The sequence below is a fragment of the Ambystoma mexicanum genome, chromosome 7q (assembly GCF_040938575.1).
Source record: "Ambystoma mexicanum isolate Mex_15411 chromosome 7q, UKY_AmexF1_1, whole genome shotgun sequence".
Taxonomy (NCBI): domain Eukaryota; kingdom Metazoa; phylum Chordata; class Amphibia; order Caudata; family Ambystomatidae; genus Ambystoma; species Ambystoma mexicanum.
Window position 1 is genome coordinate 1,103,393,939 of NC_090941.1, and position 19,059 is coordinate 1,103,412,997.

The 19,059-nt window shown below is 54.1% G+C and overlaps 1 protein-coding gene across 2 annotated transcripts in view; it reads left to right on the plus strand.

Annotated features, from left to right (window-relative positions):
• The window catches only part of RRP8 (ribosomal RNA processing 8), a 290,217-nt gene that overhangs the window by 230,481 nt on the left and 40,677 nt on the right, over positions 1-19,059 (plus strand). For both annotated transcript variants that reach the window (XM_069640472.1, XM_069640471.1), the window contains one exon: positions 10,130-10,226. In XM_069640472.1, coding sequence (XP_069496573.1) covers positions 10,130-10,226 — 97 coding nt within the window. The remainder of the gene's footprint in view (positions 1-10,129; positions 10,227-19,059) is intronic.

Here is a 19,059-nt window from a genome sequence, read left to right on the forward strand (position 1 = left end):
TTCAGGAGATATTTCATTTTTTCGGTTTAATCGAGCCTCAAGCTCCACCGTTTCTACTTCCGATAACGGGGACCTGTTTCAGAATTCTTCTACGCCCCTCAAGGGTGAAGTTTTCGTCAAGTTTACGCTTCTTGGAGGATTCCGGAAGATCTGTGGCAGACCTCAACGGACATGGCCCAGGACAAGGGAAGCTCGACGCCCGGACCAAGCTGTTCAGTTGCTGCCCTGGATGCGGATTACAAAATGTTTTCAAGGAGGACAAGCATTCGCGATGTCTCTACTGCCTTCATGAGGACAAGACGCACGTGGAGAAGGACTGTGCGTTCTGCAAGAACCTTTCGGAACGGACCAAGCAAGATCGTCATTCCCGCCTCGCCGCCTGGCTAGAGAAGGGCACAGCAGGTGAGAAGGTGAAGAAAAAGTCTGAGCAGGCTTCTAAGTCCTGTGAGGGCGCCCCAGCGACGGGGGCCCAACAGAAGGCCAAGCTCCGCAAGTCCGCAGGCACCGGGAGCGCCGAAAGGTCGGGCTCTTCGGCTGCCAGGCAGAGCGCGACTTCCCCGGCACGTTCAACCACGAGCCAGCGCTCTGGTTCGGGGAAGAGGAAGTCCCAGAACCCGGGTAAGCTGCTGGAGCGGTCCCGGTCAATCTCGAAGGGACCCGAGGGGGAGCGAGGCGCTGACCCTTCCCCCAAGGCGAAGGCCCAGGATGCACCTAAGGTGGACAGGGCTTTGATCCATCCGGCAAAGGCCTCTATTGAAGTGGTCGCTGCGGCCCTGGCGAAGCCGAATGAGACTACGCCAGTGGAGACGGCCTCTGGGCCCAGAGTATCCCTGCCACCGCGGAGGGAATCCTCTTTCCAGCCCATCGTTAAGACCCCCGTGAAGACCCCGGCCGAAAAAGAGTGGGGGGGGGGCCATTACAGACTCGGAATCAGCCTCTGAGGAGGATCTGGTGGAAACCGTGAAGGGCCTCAACGAGAGGTTCGAGAAAGTTCGATCCCAGGGGATGGATCCTGCTGAGGAGATCGAAGATGACGACGAAGGCCCAGTGGAGCAACCGTCCCTCCCGTCGCAGCCATTACCAGAGCCTCAGGATAGCTTGGCGGCCATTTTGTTGGCAATCCAATTCTTATGTACTGAGATAAGGACGAGGTTACCACGGACCCCGACGGAGGATCCTGAGCCAGGACCGTCGGGAAGCCCACCGAACAAGCAGAGGAGAGTCCATCCCGCTCCGCCCTTCGTGCCCACAAGGCCTGTGGACCCCTCATCCCCCTCGCCTGACCCTCGGGATGATACAGCGACGGATACGGGCACGGACGACGATGGTGGCGATGATGCGACGGGCATTCCTTCATCGCCTCCCCCTCGGGCCTCACCACCCGACGAAATTGGCTCCTTTCACGCCATGATAGCCAGGGCGTCCAAGCTCTTCCAACTCTGCCCGGAGGAACAGAAGAAGGAAGGCTTTCTTTATCAACTACGGGAGCCAAGAGAAAGACGGTCCTGGCAGTGCTGTTGCTCGACGACCTCTGGGAAGAAGGGCTGGCTGTCCTCGAGAGCCCTTCTACGACGCCCGCCAAGAGGGACAGGTACGAGGAGAAGTACCGGGTCCCCGACGCCGCCCCCTTGTGCCTCAGGGCCCAGCCTACGCCAGACTCGGTCGCCTCGGCAGCGGGTGCGGCTGCATTTCCCTGCCGGACAGCGAGGGCAAGAAGTTGGACTCCATGGGACGACGGGTCATTTCGTCTGCGGCGTTGACGATTAAGGCGGCCAATGCCTTGGCGATCGTGGCCTGTTACGACAGGGATCTTTGGTTCAAGTTAGCTCCCCTTCTGGACTTCCTGTTGGATGACAAGAGAGCAAAGGCCCTACAGATTCTTCAGGAAGGTGAGGTGGCGTCGGATCATGCCATAACGGTGGCAACGGACATTGCCGATACCGGATTTCGCCAGATGGGCAACAGGGTTTGACTACGACATCGAGGGTGGCTCAAGGCGACGGACTTCCGCCAGGACGTTCAGACCAGAGTGTTGGATATGCCGTTCGACAGCAGCAACCGTTTTGGGAAGACTGTGGATGAGTCGCTCGAGGCCAACAAGACCGACTCGGAGATGGCCCGGGCCCTAGGGGTACTTCAACAACGACGGTCCTTTTGGAGCTCCGGAGGCAGACAGGGTGCCTCCAAGGTATCCAGCGGTGGCTCTTCTACTTACCTCCAGGCGGCCCGCTCCTCGTCCCAGGAGGCCTACAGAGGTCGCGGCAAGCAAGGAGGATCCCGCCGTCGTCGTCAAGGAGGCCAAGGCGGCAAGGCCTCCTCCAAGCAGGACTGAACCGGCCGTAGCGTCGGGCCCCCACCGAAGCACCCCGGTGGGAGGCCGGCTGACGAAGTTCGTCAGCGTGTGGGAGTCCATCTCCACCAACCGTTGGGTGCTGGACACCCTGGCCAACGGTCACTCGCTGGAATTCCAAAAGAAGTGTCCTCGCATTCCTCCCATGGCCAGGAAGGAGAATCCCATCCCTCAACTGCTGTTGGAGGGAAGGGCGATGCTCAAGAAAGGTGCCATCAAGGTCGTCCCCAGGAGGCTCCGGGGCTCCGGAGTGTACTCAAGGTACTTTCTCATCAAAAAGAAGACAGGCGGTTGGCGCCCCATCCTGGGCCTGCGTCGGTTAAACAAGTACATCAAGGCACAGAAATTCAGGATGGTCACCCTCCAGCACGTGCTGGGACAGCTGGAGGAGGGCGACTTCCTATCGTCGTTGGACCTGGAGGATGCTTACTTCCACATACCCATTCTAAAAGGACACGGGAAGTTTCTCAGGTTCGTGGTTCAGGGACGCCACTACCAATTCAGAACCCTACCGTTCGGATTCAAATCGGCACCCAGGGTATTCATCAAGTGCCTGGCACCAGTGGCTGCGCCTGCAGGGGATCCACGTCTACCCCTATCTGGACGACTGGCTAATCCGTGCAAGGACAAGACTACTCGCCGTCGAACACACAGCAAGGACCGTCAGGCTGCTCATGGAACTGGGATTCGCCATCAACTACTCCAAATCCCACCTGGTTCCGTAGCAAGTAGCACTGTTTCTGGGAGCGAAGCTCGATACAATGGGGCAATTGGCCTCCCCGTCGGAGGAGAGGACGAAGGCCATTTTGGGCAAGGTGCAACGCCTGCTAGCCTCGGACGTGGCCAGGGTGAGGTCCATCAAGTCCTTCCTCGGGATGATGTCCTCATGTATCTACCTTGTACCCCTTTGCAGACTTCGGATGCGTCCGTTACAGGAGTTCCTCGACGCCTGCTGGTTTCAGGCGACGGGCTGCTTTGAGGACAGGCTCCCTCTCGATGAGTTCTGTTGGGCGATCCTATGGTGGGGTACCCGTGCGCACCTCACGGCAGGCACAGACTTTCAGACCCCGGCGTTTCAGGAGACGGTGACGACGGACGCCTCCCTGGAGGGTTGGGGGGCCCACACCAGAGATCTCCATGCAAGAGGCCTTTGGCTCCCGAGAGAGATGTCTCTCCACATCAACATTCTGGAGCTTCAAGCAGTGTTCTGGGCGCTCAAGTCGTTCCTTCCGTCTCTCAAGGACAAAGTGGTGAGGATCTTCACCGACAACACCACCACGATGTTCTACATACGGAAGCAGGGAGGCACCAGATCCCCAGCCCTATCCAAGGAGGCCCAGGATCTGTGGCACTGGGCCGTCGCCCAGGGGATGTTTCTGGTTCCTTTCCACTTGGCAGGAATAAAAAACACCATCACCGACTCACTCAGCAGGGAGATGCGCTCGTGCCACGAGTGGGAACTACGCCAGGACCAGGTGGATCGGCTCTTTCAACGATGGGGCAAACCCCGGATCGAGCTCTTCGCGACTGCGACGAACTCCAAGTGCCAGAGGTTCGCCAGCAGGTTCCCGCAGCCCAGGAGCATGTGCGATGCTTTCTCGTTCCCTTGGGACGGCCTGTTTCTATACACGTTCCCTCCGTTGCCGTTGCTGCTCCGTCTCATCAACCAGCTCAAGAAGTCCAGGTGCAGAATGATCCTCGTCGCACCGGCGTGGCCGAGGCAGATCTGGTTCGTGGACCTTCTGGACTTGTCAACGTCCCCACCAGTCAAGCTGCCGGCGGATGCGGATCTTCTTTCCAGAGAAGGAGGCGCCATTCTTCATCACGACCCGGAGTCGCTGAACTTGCAGGCCTGGCTCCTGCAGCACTAGAGTTTGGAGGGTACGATATCCCGGCTGACTGCAGAGAGGTTCTTGCAACAGCCAGGGCGTCCTCAACTCTCAAGTGCTACAGACCTAAATGGAAGGGGTGCCGTGCACAGAAGATTAACCCTCTGTGGATTACAGCCCCTCAAGTACTGTCGTACCTACTGTCGCTGGCGAAAGCTAGACTGGCTCACGCCTCCATCAAAATACATCTGGCTGCCATCTCCCGATATTTCAGGACTACGGGACGGGCGTCCTTGTGGTCTCATCGCCTGGTGAAGGAATTTATGAAGGGACTATTCCGATAGTTCCCGCCGGTGAAGGCTCCAGCCCCGGCGTGGGAGCTTAATGTGGTGCTGACCAGGCTCATGGGGGGGGGCCCCATTCGAGCCTATGCATTCAGCGCCTTTGAAGTTCCTGTCGTAGAAGACACCGTTCCTCGTGGCCATCACCTCCGCACGACGAGTGGGAGAGATCCAGGCCCTATCTTGAAAGCCTCCATACTTTACTTTTCACGACACGAGTGTGGTGCTGAGGACACACCCCTCCTTCATGCCTAAGGTGCCGTCGGACTTCCACCTCAACGAGCCCTTGGTGTTACCAGTTTTCTTCCCGATGCCTTTGGCGCCGGCCGAGAGGACTTTGCACTCGCTGGATGTAGCTAGAGCGCTGAAGTTCTACGTGGTCCGCACGAAAGTTTTCGGAAGACGTCATAGCTGTTTGTGAACTTTGGGACTGTGAATCATGGGAAGGCTCTCTCGAAGACTTCCATTTCCAGGTGGCTCTCCGGCTGCATCATGCACTGTCACCGGTTGGCAAACCAACCGCTGCCCGGCCGTCCAAGAGCCCATTCAACCAGAGCGATCGCTGCTACCACAGCGTTCCTGTCTGGTGTGCCCCTGCTGGACATCTGCAGGGCTGCTACGTGGAGGTCGACGCACACCTTCACAAGATTCTACTGCGTCGATCGGGAGTCCAGGGTCAGCCAAGCAGTGCTGCGCAACCTGTTCGCTTAAGGTGAGCCTGGTGAGGAGGTAAGAGATGCTTAATGTTGAGTTGTTGTATTGCTTAATGTTGAGCCTGTTGCCACCTCCCGTGGTTGTGCATGTGTGTACTGCTATGTATTCTTTTATTCATGAGCATGCCAGACCCCATGCTGGAGAAGGAACAAGTTACTTACCTGTAACTGTTGTTCTCCAGCATGGGTCTGGCATGGATTCATATGCGAACCCTCCCGCCTACCCCTCTGCCGCTCTTCACTTGGTCATACTGCCACTTAACATGCTACCAAATCTGAGGATGGCTTCCAGAGGCGGGGCTTAGGGAGAGGGCAGTCATTGGCTGGGGGCAGTATGACCCAGAGATCAGTGATTGGTTATTTCTAAGAGAGACAGATCAGAAACGAAACTGATATTGATTTTTTCTTTACCGAGGATTCCCAGCCTGACGACGGAATATTCATGAGCATGTGAATCTATGCCAGACCCATGCTGGAGAAAAACAGTTACAGGTAAGTAACTTGTTCCTTACCATACGACAAGGGCGGGGTGAAACTGCCTGATCTCGAAAGATACTACCTGGCAGCACAGTTTAGCCACATAGTTAAATGGCTAGCAGACAAGTCCACCTCTGAAACAGACCTACTACAACACCTAGTGGCTCCCATCAAACTGAAAGAAATACTGTGGGTAAAATAGGAGGGCCCGAAACACATTCCACTAATGATAACACTGGGCAGGAAGGTCTGGAGGAGAGCACACAACCTACTGAAACTGGCAAACCCCTACTCACCGGAGGTGCCGATAGGGGCTGACACATGCAAAGACAGCACAGCCATGGCAGTAGTAAGAAAATGGGAAGGGATGGGGATATACACATGGGGTGATGTATACGAAGGTGGGGTCTTTCGGGAATTCGATTCATTGCAAGAAAGAGAGGGGCTGCCAAGCGGGCAATTCCTCTGGTACCGCAGAGTCTGGGAAATAGCCAAAGAAATATGGGAGGGCTGGCCAGAGGAACCACAGGCAAGCCCATTACTGACCCTGATGTATAATTTGAATGACTGCTGGAGGCCGCTTCTAGGCTGTACTGTATGCTAATACACACCCAACCCCAAGGGCACAATGCTGAAACAACAATGGGAGAGAGACATAGGTGCAAACATAACAGAGAAAGAATGGGAGAGAATACTGGGCTTCTCTAAGGTTGTATAAAGGAACCAACGCTTCAAATTAATACAGTTGAATGTGCTGTATCACACATACATGACCCCGCACAGAATAGCTATGTTTAAAAAGGAAGCAAGTACTGACATGCTACACATGTTCTGGGGGTGTGTGTGAAGCTTATGTGCACGCATAGAGCGAGCACGCAGGGAGGCTGGAATACGGAGGTATGAGTGGTCACTGAAATAATGTCTGCGTGGTGCCTATCCCCAGATCAGCAAATACAAACATGTGGTTAGGTTCATGGACCTGGCATGCATACTAGCCAAAAGAACCATCGCCATGTCCTGGAAAGTGGCTGCTGGGCCGCAATACGAAAAGTGGTGCAAGGAATTTGAAAGGTGGGCAGAGGCGGAGACCAAGGTGTGGGTGGAGGGAGGGAACAGGTCGGAAGCAGGTGGCATGGACAAATGTGTGGCATGGAAAGCGCTGCTCTGGGACATGTTCCATCCGTCCGACGATAAGCCCCCATGAATGCACCAATCAGGACAAGGAAACACCTGCGATGTGCCCAGTTAATCACTCCCAGACAACGAGAGAGGCAGGGAGGCAGTTCCAGAGGGAGGCACCTGTAGAGGATAAAGATCTACCCCCAAATCTCTGTTTTGGAAAACGGCTCATCCGCAGATAGTTGGAAGAGGACGAGCAGAGGGAGAATATTTAGGGAGAGAGCGTTGAAGATTGTGCAGGCCCCGGACCCAGAAAGCCTTGTGGACTATACAGACGGTCTTGAACCTTGCAGCCACGGGGAGTCAGTGGTGGGATTTCAGCGCCAGAGATGAGTTGTAGGGGTCGGAGAGTGGAAGTAGGTAGATTGAAAAAGAGACTGTTGCAATAGTCCAGTCTGGAGGGGACCAGGGCTCTGGAAATGGTAAGCCTCTGGGGTGGAAGGTGAGAAAGGGTACAATACCTCTGAAGAGGTCCAGCTGGTAGTGGGACTTTTTAGAGATGTCTGAGATGTGGGGGGAGAAGGAGAGCGTGGAGTCGAAGATGACCCCTAGATTTTTTGCCTCAGTTGGTGAGGGCGCAGGGCCAAGGGATGCCGGCTAGAGTGGGAGTGGGAAAGCGAGAGCAGAGGTCCCAATGAGGACGATCTCTCTTGCTGGCATTGAGGCACATATTTCTTGCAGCACACCAAGACTGAATTGCGGATAGACCGGAATGAACATGGAGGAGGAGAAAGAAGCAGAGGGTACCCTGAAAGAGAGCTGGGTCATCCAAAGTTGGCATTGAAGGCTGCGATCCTGCGGGCCAGAGGGGCCATGTAGGCATTGAAAAACCAATGGGGTAGGTTAGATCCCTGTGGGACACAACAAGTGGAGAGAGTTATTGAGGAGAGAAAAGACCCAAGTTCCACCTGGGAAGGACGTTCAGAGGGAAAGGAGACAAGCCACGCTAGGGCCTGGTCTGTAATGCCCAGGGTGTCACAGAGATGGGAGGTCAAGATGTTGTTTACCAAATCGAAAGCAGAGGAGAGGTCAAGGAGAATGAGAACAGAGGGAGAGTTGGAGTCAAGATATGAGAGCAGGTCTTCATCAGTGTTGAGAAGAGCAGTTTCCATGCCTCTGGATGCTCTGAAGCCAGAGTGATGGTCATGGAGAAAACCAACACATTCAGTGTGGTGGGTTAGCTGAGAGATAGCCATCTTCTCCAGGAGTTTTACCTGGTAAGGAGTGATAGAATAGAGGGGTCGGCGAAAGGTTTTTTGATCAGATGGTGCACAAGAGAGAGTGCTTGAGAGAAGCGGGGAAAACACCAGTGTTAAAGGAGAGGTTACAGAGGTCTGTCAAGGCTGGGGCAAGAGTGTCAATGTTGTCCTTGATGGTTTCATAGACCAGACTTGTCTACAGACCTCATCAGGTGAGACGGGGGAGAGGGAGGAAAGATGAGGGGAGGGGTTGCCTGAGGGGGCCCAAGAGATTTTGGTGCTTGAGTGGGTGCAGAGGGGAAGGATGTCGGGATGTCCTGTGTTTTGGCGGTGAATTGTGCAGTCCGGGCCGAGCAAAGTAGGGTGGGTGCAGTAGAGGATGATGCTGCAGTAGGATTGGCCAGTTCCTTTCAGACTTTGAACAGTTCAGCCTTGTTGTTGGATGATGTGGAGATGCAAGATTGAATATGGACTCTCTTCTTGGACCAGATGGAGAATCTGTATTGCATTTGAAGACGGCAGCAGGCCAGCTTGTCAGAGGTGCTCCTGTGGATCATCTTTTCCGTTATGCTGCTCTGCACTTGCGTTTAAAGGCAGCCAGATCAGAGTCCTACCAAGATTTGGCCTTTTTTGCAGGCTTCAGTCGGACCCTCATGACAGGGGCAAGAATGTTGAGGGTTGGTGATGGAGAGGTGAAAGTTCGAGAGGGCTGTGTCAGGATGGGAGTCTGCCGCAGGAGTCGTAGGAGAGTAGGTGGAGGCAAAGGCAGCCACTGACACACTTCATGGGTCGGAAGACCTTGAAGGTGGTCAGCGGTGCAGTGTGCCAATGCAAAAGGAGAAGTGGGCTTCAAGTGTGAGGAGAGAAGAAAGTGATCAGTCCAGGAGAGTGAGGTAGTGAGGGGGATGTCTGTGGAGATGAGAGCATCCAGGGTATGGCGTGTGGTGTGCGTCGGGCCTGAGGGTAGAATGGAGAAAGAGTCACATAGGTTGCACTACATTGGTGCATAGAAGCCTGTACGGTATTAGCCCCACATACCTGAAAAATATGATCTGACCCTATGAGCCTCAAGAGAACTTCGTTATACCTTATCTCTAGTCAGTCCACCATGCTACAAATGGTCATATGGCCTTGGCAGATCTTTTCCAGTGACCTCTACGAAACTCTAACACCCTTCCATTGGAACTCTGACAACAAAAAGATCCTAAAATCTTTCGCACAAAACTAAAAACACTGCAGTTTTCAGAAAAAGTTCTTCTATCTCAGGTTCAATCTTGACCATATCTAGTCTTCAAGATTCCCCCTGCTCCCACTAATATACTGTCTTTTAGTTCTTTCTGTGACCTCTGGTTTGTCCCGCTGTTGTCACCTGTATAGGTGTTACGGCTCGCTAATGCCTGTGGGCTTCGGTGCCTTATAAATACATTAAAAACAAAACGCTTAGTTGTAGGGATTTCCTTACCGGAATGGGTGTCCCTGTCCCTTGTTAAGGAGTCACTCCCAGTGAGGTTCCACTTTCCCAAACCCTGAGCGAGGAGTTTGTTATGTGGGCTCCTTTCTAGCCTCAAAGGGAGTTGCTCCCCTTTAGGATGAAGGGCCGAAACTTCAGTTTTTCCTCACTTGCCTCAGTGACTGCTGTTCTCTTAATCTATTTTCCTTCCTTCCTGAAGTTGTTGACCAATGGTGGCCTCTGCTTGAGTAGGTTTGGTTGGTAGACTAAGGGAAATGAACCAAGGAAGGGGAATTGTGATTAGGCAAACGTGAGACCTGGTCACAGATAGAGCCATATATCCTCTTTTTCTCCCTCTTTTTCTTGATAGTTTTGGCTGACCCCATTCCCTTTCTATTGTGTGGAAGGAGGTTCTGTACTTAAAAGCTATGAGTGCTGGTTGTCTGGGAGTACAGAAATCATTACTTGAATAATGTTTGCTTACACTTCCAATGTATTCCTCCAATAACGTACTCTTTGAATATTGCCCTCCAATGCGGTACAGGTGGAATCTGCCATCAAATTCACATCCTCTGTCTTTTATTCTATTAGGGGAGTTCTGAAGCTTGCAGAGGTGGCCAGTCGTTTTGAGGATGTTCGGTTGTTTCTAAGTGCCTTGGCTAACATGGGATTTAAGAACACATCAAAGGTAGGATGAAACTCCAGTCACCAATTTGGATTCAGAGTTGCAAAAACCTAAACTCAATAAGTGTTTGTTTGGGACATCACAAATCCTCTGTGATTTAAGACGTTTTCTCCTGTAAGAAACAGCGCAATGTGACGAATCACAGGTAATCACCCCTGCTCCCCAAAGGGGAGCCTCCCACCCCTAGTGAGGCTAGGAGGTGAGCCTGCTCTGCAAAACCCTCCGTAGGGGTCGAAGCAATTAAACCTCAGTGGGAGAGACTGCCTCTTTGGGGACAAAGACTCACATTCCTGTGAGGAACTCCCTACACCAACACAGTTAATGGCATAACTGGGACTTCCTGATAAGCCTTAGAATGTGGCATCCTTATCTTTCGCTGAAGGCAAAAATAAACCCAAAAGCTCGAGAAAATAAGGTTGTCCACAAGCATACTTCGGCACTGTCCCTCCATAATTCCCACATCCTGTCAGGCTCGACGACCAATAAAGGTAATCTAACCAACCTTCCACTCTATGGTGGCCTCAAATCCGAGCGTACTTCCAACTTGTCCCAAACCTCATGCCAAACTCTGTACCGCGATTCAGCTCCTCCCACTGGGGACACCTGAGCACTCAAATCCAGTTCAGCCCTCACCCACTTGCACATTGCTTCTCGCCAATCTCCTATTATAGGTCCAACCTGCACCTTCCATGGCAATCGCTCACTTAGCAAGCAGTAGCCCCAGTGCCAACTGTTCCCCTATATCAGTCTCCCATTTGAGTCTCAATTCCCCTGCCCAGGTCACATTTGACTCTGTCCGCTGCGTACAGTTCAGGCACAGTCTTCCCCCATGCGAAAGGCATATTTAACTTCAGAAGAGGAAGAGAAAAGAGGAACCTGATGCGCAGGGAAAAGCCCTCTGACATCACGCCAGCAGGAGGCGGAGTGCAAGCTAGTTGTGGAGTCGGCTGTTAAGGAGATTTATCATTGCAATGCTTCACCCCCTCTCCTAGTGAGACCCCCAGCACTTTTTGCTGGATTTCTGGACCTTTTTCTGAAATCCTGAGAATGGAGCCTTTTTCCACTCATTCATTCTTATGGGCTCTGTCTTTTGGAACTCTTCTTTGTATTTTACCTGTCCTGTGGATTCTATTTCCCTCCATGTCTCTTAAAGGCATCTGTATTTTACTATTGCAGCACATAGCTCCTTATGGGCAGTGTTACTGGGGACCCTTGCGGTCTTGGTTTGAGATTCTTTTCTTTATCCTAGAGTAACTACGGTTCTTAAGATACTTAGTATCTCTCCTGGCACACCCACCTTATGTGAAGTTCCAAAGGGGTACCTAGTATCCCCCTTCTCTCTGCTCATGTGACTTTTTAGTCACATAGATAATCTTCTAGTTATGGCTGGTGGCAGTGGATGTGTTCTACCACCTACTGTTGATTTTTCTACCGCAGGCTATGTCCATAGCCTTGGTGGTGCACAATAGGGGCACTCGAGTACCAACTTGGGGCCTCCCTTCTTTCTTCACCATTACTAGCATGGTTGTTCTTTGTCCGCCCTTTTTTCTACCATTCTGGGAGTGGGGAGGTCTTTGTGTCTGTTTTGCCTTTGGGAGGAACCCTTGGGTGTCCCTGCCTATGCTCCAGAGTGTCTGGAAAGGCAGGAAGTGGGGGCAGAGTTTTCCACCCCCTTCTCCATTTTCTGCCAGAGTGCCTGAATGGGACCAGCTCCCACTGGGGGGTCAGGTTGTCCTGATTGGACAGTCAAATGACCCTTTCGAGGGGATTGGGTCCTCCGACGTATTCCATATCTATGACATGTAATCACCACAGCTGTGCTGCTTCGGAAACTTTTTCGGCGTCTGCGTCCTGCGTCGATGACGTCGATGCGCCGCCGTCGAGGACCTCGTCCGACGTCATCCGATGTGATAAGTAGGACGCACGACGCCAGTAGCCTCAGTTCCGTTTTTTCCGCGAACGTGTTGCTTCGTGTTTCTCGGTTCTAGCCTCGACTCATTAGAGTTCTGTTCTTTCCGGTTCTTCGAACCTGTTCGTTTGTGAATTGTTCCTTCGACGATGTCTTCCACTTCGTCTTCAACCCCGCGTCCGGGCTTCAAGAAGTGCGGGGAGTGTGGGTCCAAGATGTCGGTGACTGACTCGCACGATGCCTGCCTCTGGTGCCTCGGGGAGGCCCACGACACGGATGACTGTGTCGACTGCCTGTCGCTCACGTCCAAGGCCTTACGCGAACGTAAGAAGAAATTGTCGGTAGGTCGGGTGTCCAAGCCCCGGAAGTCGAAGTCGGCGGGGCTTTCGACGGATGATTCGAGGGGTGACTCTCCGCGTCATCGTCGGAAGTCTCGTCGGTCTTCTTCTAGGAGTCGGTCTCGCCACTCCTCGGCCTCTTCGAGGCATTCTCGGAAGCGCCGACACCGGTCGCCTTCCAGGTCCTCTTCAGAGGACTCTGCCCGGCACGTCGGTTACCCCACCAGCCGTGCGACGCCGGAGGAATGGGCTTCCTTCGGGAAGAAGATGTTGGCGATTCTTGAGTCGCAGGGTACTCAACCGTCCGCGCCCCCGAGTGGGGTCGGCCGTGAGAGGTCGAGAGCCACCGCTCGCAAGAGTGGTCGGCGCGAGTCACGGGAGAGGTCCCGTTCGGACAAGGGGGCTCGTTCTCGCCGTACCCGTTCCAGGTCCCGGTCCTCGACGCGATCGAGACCGTGTGCACCTGTGATGTCTTCGAGGAAGACATCGACGTCTGGGGCGTCGAGGGCGTCGACAGGCTTTCTCGAGGCTCCGGCTCCGAGGAAGTCGTCGAAGCCGTCGACGGTCAGGTCGTCGAGGGACACGCTCGGAGCGCCGGCTTCGAGGGCTGTGTCGACGCCGCCGATACTGGAGGCGCTGCATCTGACGTCGACGCCGATTTCCTCGACGTCGACGCCGATTTCCTCGACGCCGATCCTCTCGACGTCGGCGCCGATTCGCTCGACGCCATCGACGCCTTTCGTGTCGGAGGTGCCCCGTGTCTCGGGTGTTCCCCCTAGGAAGGCTCTGGTTAAGAGCAGGCACTCTCGGGTGCCTTTCCACCACTTGGATTATATTTCGGAGGCGGATGAGGATTCGGATGGCCTGGTTCCTAGTCAGGTGCCGGATGACATTGTCTCGGGCCATAGTCAATTTGACGATTTGAGGCAGTCGCTGCATGATGCCAGTGGACTGGACACCTCTCCGGAGGTGGAATTTGGTCGGCCTGAGCCTGGCTCCCATGCCGATTCCTCATACCGGCGCCTTATGGCTAGGGTGTCTGAGTATCTGGGATGGTCTGCTCCCCCAGGTGAGTTTGTGCAGGATGATCTGACGGACATCCTTGATGTTGGTCCCCCAACTGACCCGGTACTGCCGTTCCATATGGCTTTACAGCGTAGGGTGGCGGCGGCTTGGACTGCTCCGGAGAGTCTCCCGGCAGTGGGCAGATCCTTGTCGCGAAAATACCGTCCAGCCAGTGGCGACCCCTGCTACTTGACCAGGCACCCCACTCCGGAAAGTTTGGTGGTGCAGGCGGCCACGGCCCCGGCAAAGCAGGCGTCGTACCCTACCATCCCTCCTGATAGGGACGACAAACGTTTTGATGGCTGGGCGAAGAAGGTGTTTTCTTCTGGTGGTATGGCGCTTCAGGCGGCCAACTCCGTTTGTGCCTTGTCGCGTTTCACGCACACTCTGTGGAACTGTGTTGCGTTAGCGGCTGAACATATTCCCGAAGGGGTCGAACGGGATGGTTTCCTTGCTATGGTCCAGGATGGTAAGGATGCCATGTGTGAGTCCGTTCAGTCGGGTTTGGACTTGGCTGAATGCGTCAGTAGGTCCATGGCGGCGAGCACCGTGATACGCAGGTTTGCGTGGTTGCGGAAGTCGGGGTTTGCTCCTGATGTGCAGTCCCGGCTCCTCAACATGCCCTTTGATGGTGAACATCTTTTTGGCAGCAAGGCTGACGAGAGCCTTGAGAGGTTGCAGACCTCAAAAGCTGCAGCGAAGTCGTTGGGCGCTGCAGTTCGCCAACCTCCGCTTTTTCGTCCTAGGGGACAGCAGTGGAGGGGTGGCTCCTTTCGCTATTACTCGTCCTTTGGTAGAGCGAGAGGAGCTGGCAGTCAAAGGGGCCAACGCAGGGGTACCAGAGGTGGACGACAAGGTACCCGTGGTGCCAAGGCCGCTCGGGCAGTTGCCTCTTTGCCCTCAGGTAACGCCGCAGCCGCTCCTACTCCGTCATGAGGCCATGTACCATGGTTCGCCGGTTGGGGGAAGGCTGGCGCAGCATCTTGTAGAGTGGCGTGCCATTACTTCAGATGTGTGGGTTCTGGAGATCATTTCCCACGGCTACTGTCTTCCCTTTCGGCACAGGCCTCGCGACAATCCACCGGGGAACCTCTCTTTGAAGAGTCCGGATCCGCTCCTTGCGCAGGAAATTCAAGCCCTGCTGGAGAAAGGCGCCATAGAACTGGTGCCTGTAGCGGAGAGGAACAAGGGATGGTATTCCCCTTATTTTTTGATTTCGAAGAAAGACGGGGGTTTGAGACCCATCATGGACTTGCGCGGTTTGAACAAACTCCTCAGGAAGGACAAGTTCAAGATGGTTACTCTCTCTCAAGTCCTCCAGGCCCTTCAGCTTCAGGACTGGTTGGTGTCACTCGACCTCAAGGATGCTTACTTCCATGTGCCGATCCATCCCAAGCACAAGAAGTACCTGAGGTTCGCGGTTGGCGACTCGCACTTTCAGTTTCGGGTCCTGCCGTTCGGTTTGACCTCCGCCCCGAGGGTTTTCACCAAGCTCATGGTGGTGGTGGCAGCGCATCTCAGGCAAGGGGGGATTCACGTCTACCCCTACCTGGACGATTGGTTGATCAGGGGGAGCTCTCCCGAGCAAGTCCTGGATCATCTGTCCGTCGCCTGCCACTCCCTTCACAGGCTGGGCTTCTCCCTCAATTTAAAGAAGTCCCATTTGACGCCAACACAGAGGCTCCAGTACATCGGAGCAGTGCTCGACACTTCCCTGGGGCAGTGTTTTCCTCCCCAGGTGAGGGCTCTTCACATTCAGCAGATGGTGCACAAGTTTCAGCATGCCCAGACGCTCCCGGCGTTCGAGTTCTTGAGGTTGCTCGGCCTCATGGCATCCTGCATTCTTCTGGTGCCAGAGGCTCGCCTGCGGATGAGATCTTTGCAGTGGGCACTCAAGACGCAATGGTCGCAGTCCTCCGGCAGGATGTCGGACCCGGTTCAGGTGCCGCCCTCGGTCGCCCGGGACCTTCTGTGGTGGGCTGTCGAAGGCAACTTGATGAAGGGGGCTCCGTTTTGGCTACCCTGGCCGGAGGTGACGATCGTGACGGATGCATCCCTCACGGGATGGGGAGCTCATGCCAACGGGCTGACAGTCAGCGGTCGTTGGTCTCCGTCGGAGTCCAGACTCCATATCAATCTGTTGGAGCTGAGGGCCGTCAGGCTAGCCCTGAAGGCTTTTCTGCCGACTGTGCGAGGAAAGGCTGTCCTGATCATGACGGACAACACTGTGGCCATGCACTACCTCAACAAAAAGGGGGGGGCAGGGTCACTTCCTCTGTGCAGGGAGGCGATGCAGCTCGAGTTCTGGGCCATCCGGCAGGAAGTTTCGATCTCGGCAGTTCATCTGGCCGGAGACGAAAACGTGACGGCGGACGCTCTGAGCAGGCAGAGCGCGATCTCTCACGAGTGGGAGTTGGCTCAGGAGATTCTCCTGGAGATCTTCGCCCTTTGGGGGACCCCTCAAGTGGATCTCTTCGCCTCCAGTGTCAACCGGAAGTGCGAGAGGTTTTGCTCGCGGGAATTTCCTCCGAAAGGAGCCTTAGGCGACGCGTTTGTGGTGGAGTGGTCATTCCCGCTGCTGTACGCGTTTCCTCCAGTCCCCGTCATCCCGCAAGTGCTGCGGAGGTTGCGGAAGTTCGGTTCCCGGATGATCCTCATTGCTCCGGCGTGGGCTCGGAGGACGTGGTACCCGGACCTTCTCGTCTTGTCCATCTGCCCTCCACGTCGTCTTCCCTACCGAGACGATCTGCTCTCACGGGAGGGGGGTCAGGTTCTCCATCCAGAGGTCGGATCCCTCAACCTTCACGCTTGGCTTCTGAAAGGTTGAGGTATAAGGATTGGGACCTCCCTGAAGACGTGATGGAGGTGTTGCTTTCGGCCCGAAGGCCCGCAACTAAGTCTCTGTACCGTTGCCGTTGGCGTAAGTTCTGCGACTGGTGCAGAGTTCAGAATGTGGATCCTTTTGCATGTGACATCCCCATGGTTCTGTCCTTTTTGCTTTCTTTGGCCCACAGGGGCTTGCAAGTGGGTACCATTAAAGGTTACCTGGCGGCGCTGTCCATCTTTATGCGCTCATCTGAAGAATGTTCTTACTTTAAAATCCCTTTAATTTCACAGTTTCTGAAAGGGCTCACTAATGTGTTCCCTCCGTCGCCTTTCCTGGTGCCCGGTTGGGATTTAAACCTTGTTCTTAGGTTTCTTATGGGTGCTCCGTTTGAGCCTTTACATTCTTGCCCTTTGAGACTGTTGACTTTGAAAACTGCGTTTCTAGTTGCGGTTACTTCCGCTCGCAGAGTGAGTGAGTTACAGGCACTTTCTGTTAAGCCACCCTTCACTGTATTTCACAAGGACAGGGTTGTCCTTCGAGTTCGTCCTTCTTTTCTTCCAAAGGTAGTGACGGAATTTCATTTGGCCCAGAAGATTGTTCTTCCGGCTTTCTATCCTCCTCCGCATCCTGGTAAGGAAGAGGAGAGGCTCCATAGGCTTGATCCTAGGAGAGCTTTGAGCTTTTATGTTTCTCGCATGTCCCGGGTCAGAGTGGACGATCAACTCTTTATTGGTTACGCTGGTAAGCGCTTGGGGCAAGCTGTGACGAAACAGACTTTGTCACGCTGGATTATTTTGGCCATCTCGGAGTGTTACCGCTTGGCGGGTAAGGACCCACCGGCTGGCTTGCGGGCCCATTCTACCAGGGGCGTGGCTGCATCTACTGCCCTGCAGAAGGGTGTTCCTATTCGCAACATCTGTGATGCTGCCACCTGGGCTTCAGTACATACATTTGTACGGCATTATTCCCTCGATTCCATCAGAGGGCAGGATCTGGCCTTTGGCAAGGCGGTCCTTTGCTCTGCTATTTGATTGGCTATTCTAAATTTTGTTTCTAAATTCTTTCCCTCCTCCTTGATTTGGTACTGCTTTGGGAGCCTGTCATAGATATGGAATACGTCGGAGGACCCAATCCCCTCGAAGAACAAGTTACTTTCTTACCTGGTAACGTTCTTTCGATGGGATGGTCCGACGACGTATTCCATATCGCTCCCACCCTGCCTTCCCCGCTGCAGAATTTCTGTTGCGATTGCAGCTTACGTTCCGCAAGGCTTTGTGTCGGACTGGCAGTTGACTAATGTCACACGTTCTGGGGGAAAAAAACTACAACTGAGGCTACTGGCGTCGTGCGTCCTACTTATCACATCGGATGACGTCGGACGTCGGAGGAGGTCCTCGACGGCGGCGCATCGACGTCATCGACGCAGGACGCAGACGCCGAAAAAGTTTCCGAAGCAGCACAGCTGTGGTGATTACATGTCATAGATATGGAATACGTCGTCGGACCATCCCATCGAAAGAACGTTACCAGGTAAGAAAGTAACTTGTTCTTCTGTTAACTGCTGAGGAAGATTGCAGAGGAGTTAGTGCTGGAACTGTATGAAAGGTGAGGCTCCTGGAGTGAAAAGCAAGTCAACCATGCGAAGCTGAAGTAACTAAAGAAGACGACCACCAGAGACGCCTGGAGACCCTTTTCAACACTGTGACGCGAATACTGCTGTCCTGACCCAGTTTACTATGCGACAGAGGAATTCCGAAGAGGACTCCTTCCCTTTTGACTGATGGGAACAACCAGTTCCAAGACGAACTTTGATCTGAGCCATCTCCCGAGATCCTGTGTGTTTCCAGAGCTTTCGAACCTCAATACCAGGAGACCTGCTTCCCATGTCGAGTGCATAGTTGTATATGTCATTTATAACACACCTGTACACAAGGGCGCGACAAGACAAGGGAGGGAAGACCGAGGGAGGACAAGACAAACGATCTTACTAGGCCTTGTGTCATTCAGATTGGGTAAGTGCGACAACAAGTGCAGGAGGAAGAAAGAGGGGGGAGGTGCCAGGGAGAGGGACGTGCAATCAGGGCAGCGCGGCTCTGGGTAACTGCAAGGAGGCAGAGGATTGTAGAGGTTACAACCCTTTGGTGCTTGATGGGCCCGGAGGCAGGGCAGGGGAGACTGATCAAGAAGACTGGTGCCCAGTGAGATTCTGAGGGTAGCTAAGCAACCAGTCAGCGCAGCAGAGAGGGAGAGAGAAAGCAGAGGAGAAAAGGAAGGTCTTCAGCTGCTTCCGGAACTTCAGGTGGTCCGGCTCAAGTTTGAGAGTGGCAGTGAGGTAATTCCTTAAGGAGGCACCTGCAGAGGAGGGAGATATACCCCCCACTCTTCGAAGCGAAGCGTTTGACCCTCAGAGTTTGAGGTAGCTGAGCTAAGGGCTTGTGAAGGAAGGTATTTTGGAGGAGAGTTGTATGTAGTATGATCCCCAGCCCCAGAAGGCATTGTGGACGATGCAGAGGGACTTGAACTTTATTTTTGCAGCCACTGAGAGCCAGTGATGAGGTTTTGGGGCTGGAGAGATGTGGTCACTGGGCTTGAGGCCAAGGACTAGTCTCACAGTCCTGTTCTGGATAAGTTGCAGAGGCTGAAGACTAGAGGAAGGCAGATTGAGAAAGAGGCTGTTGCAGTAGTCCAGCCTAGAGA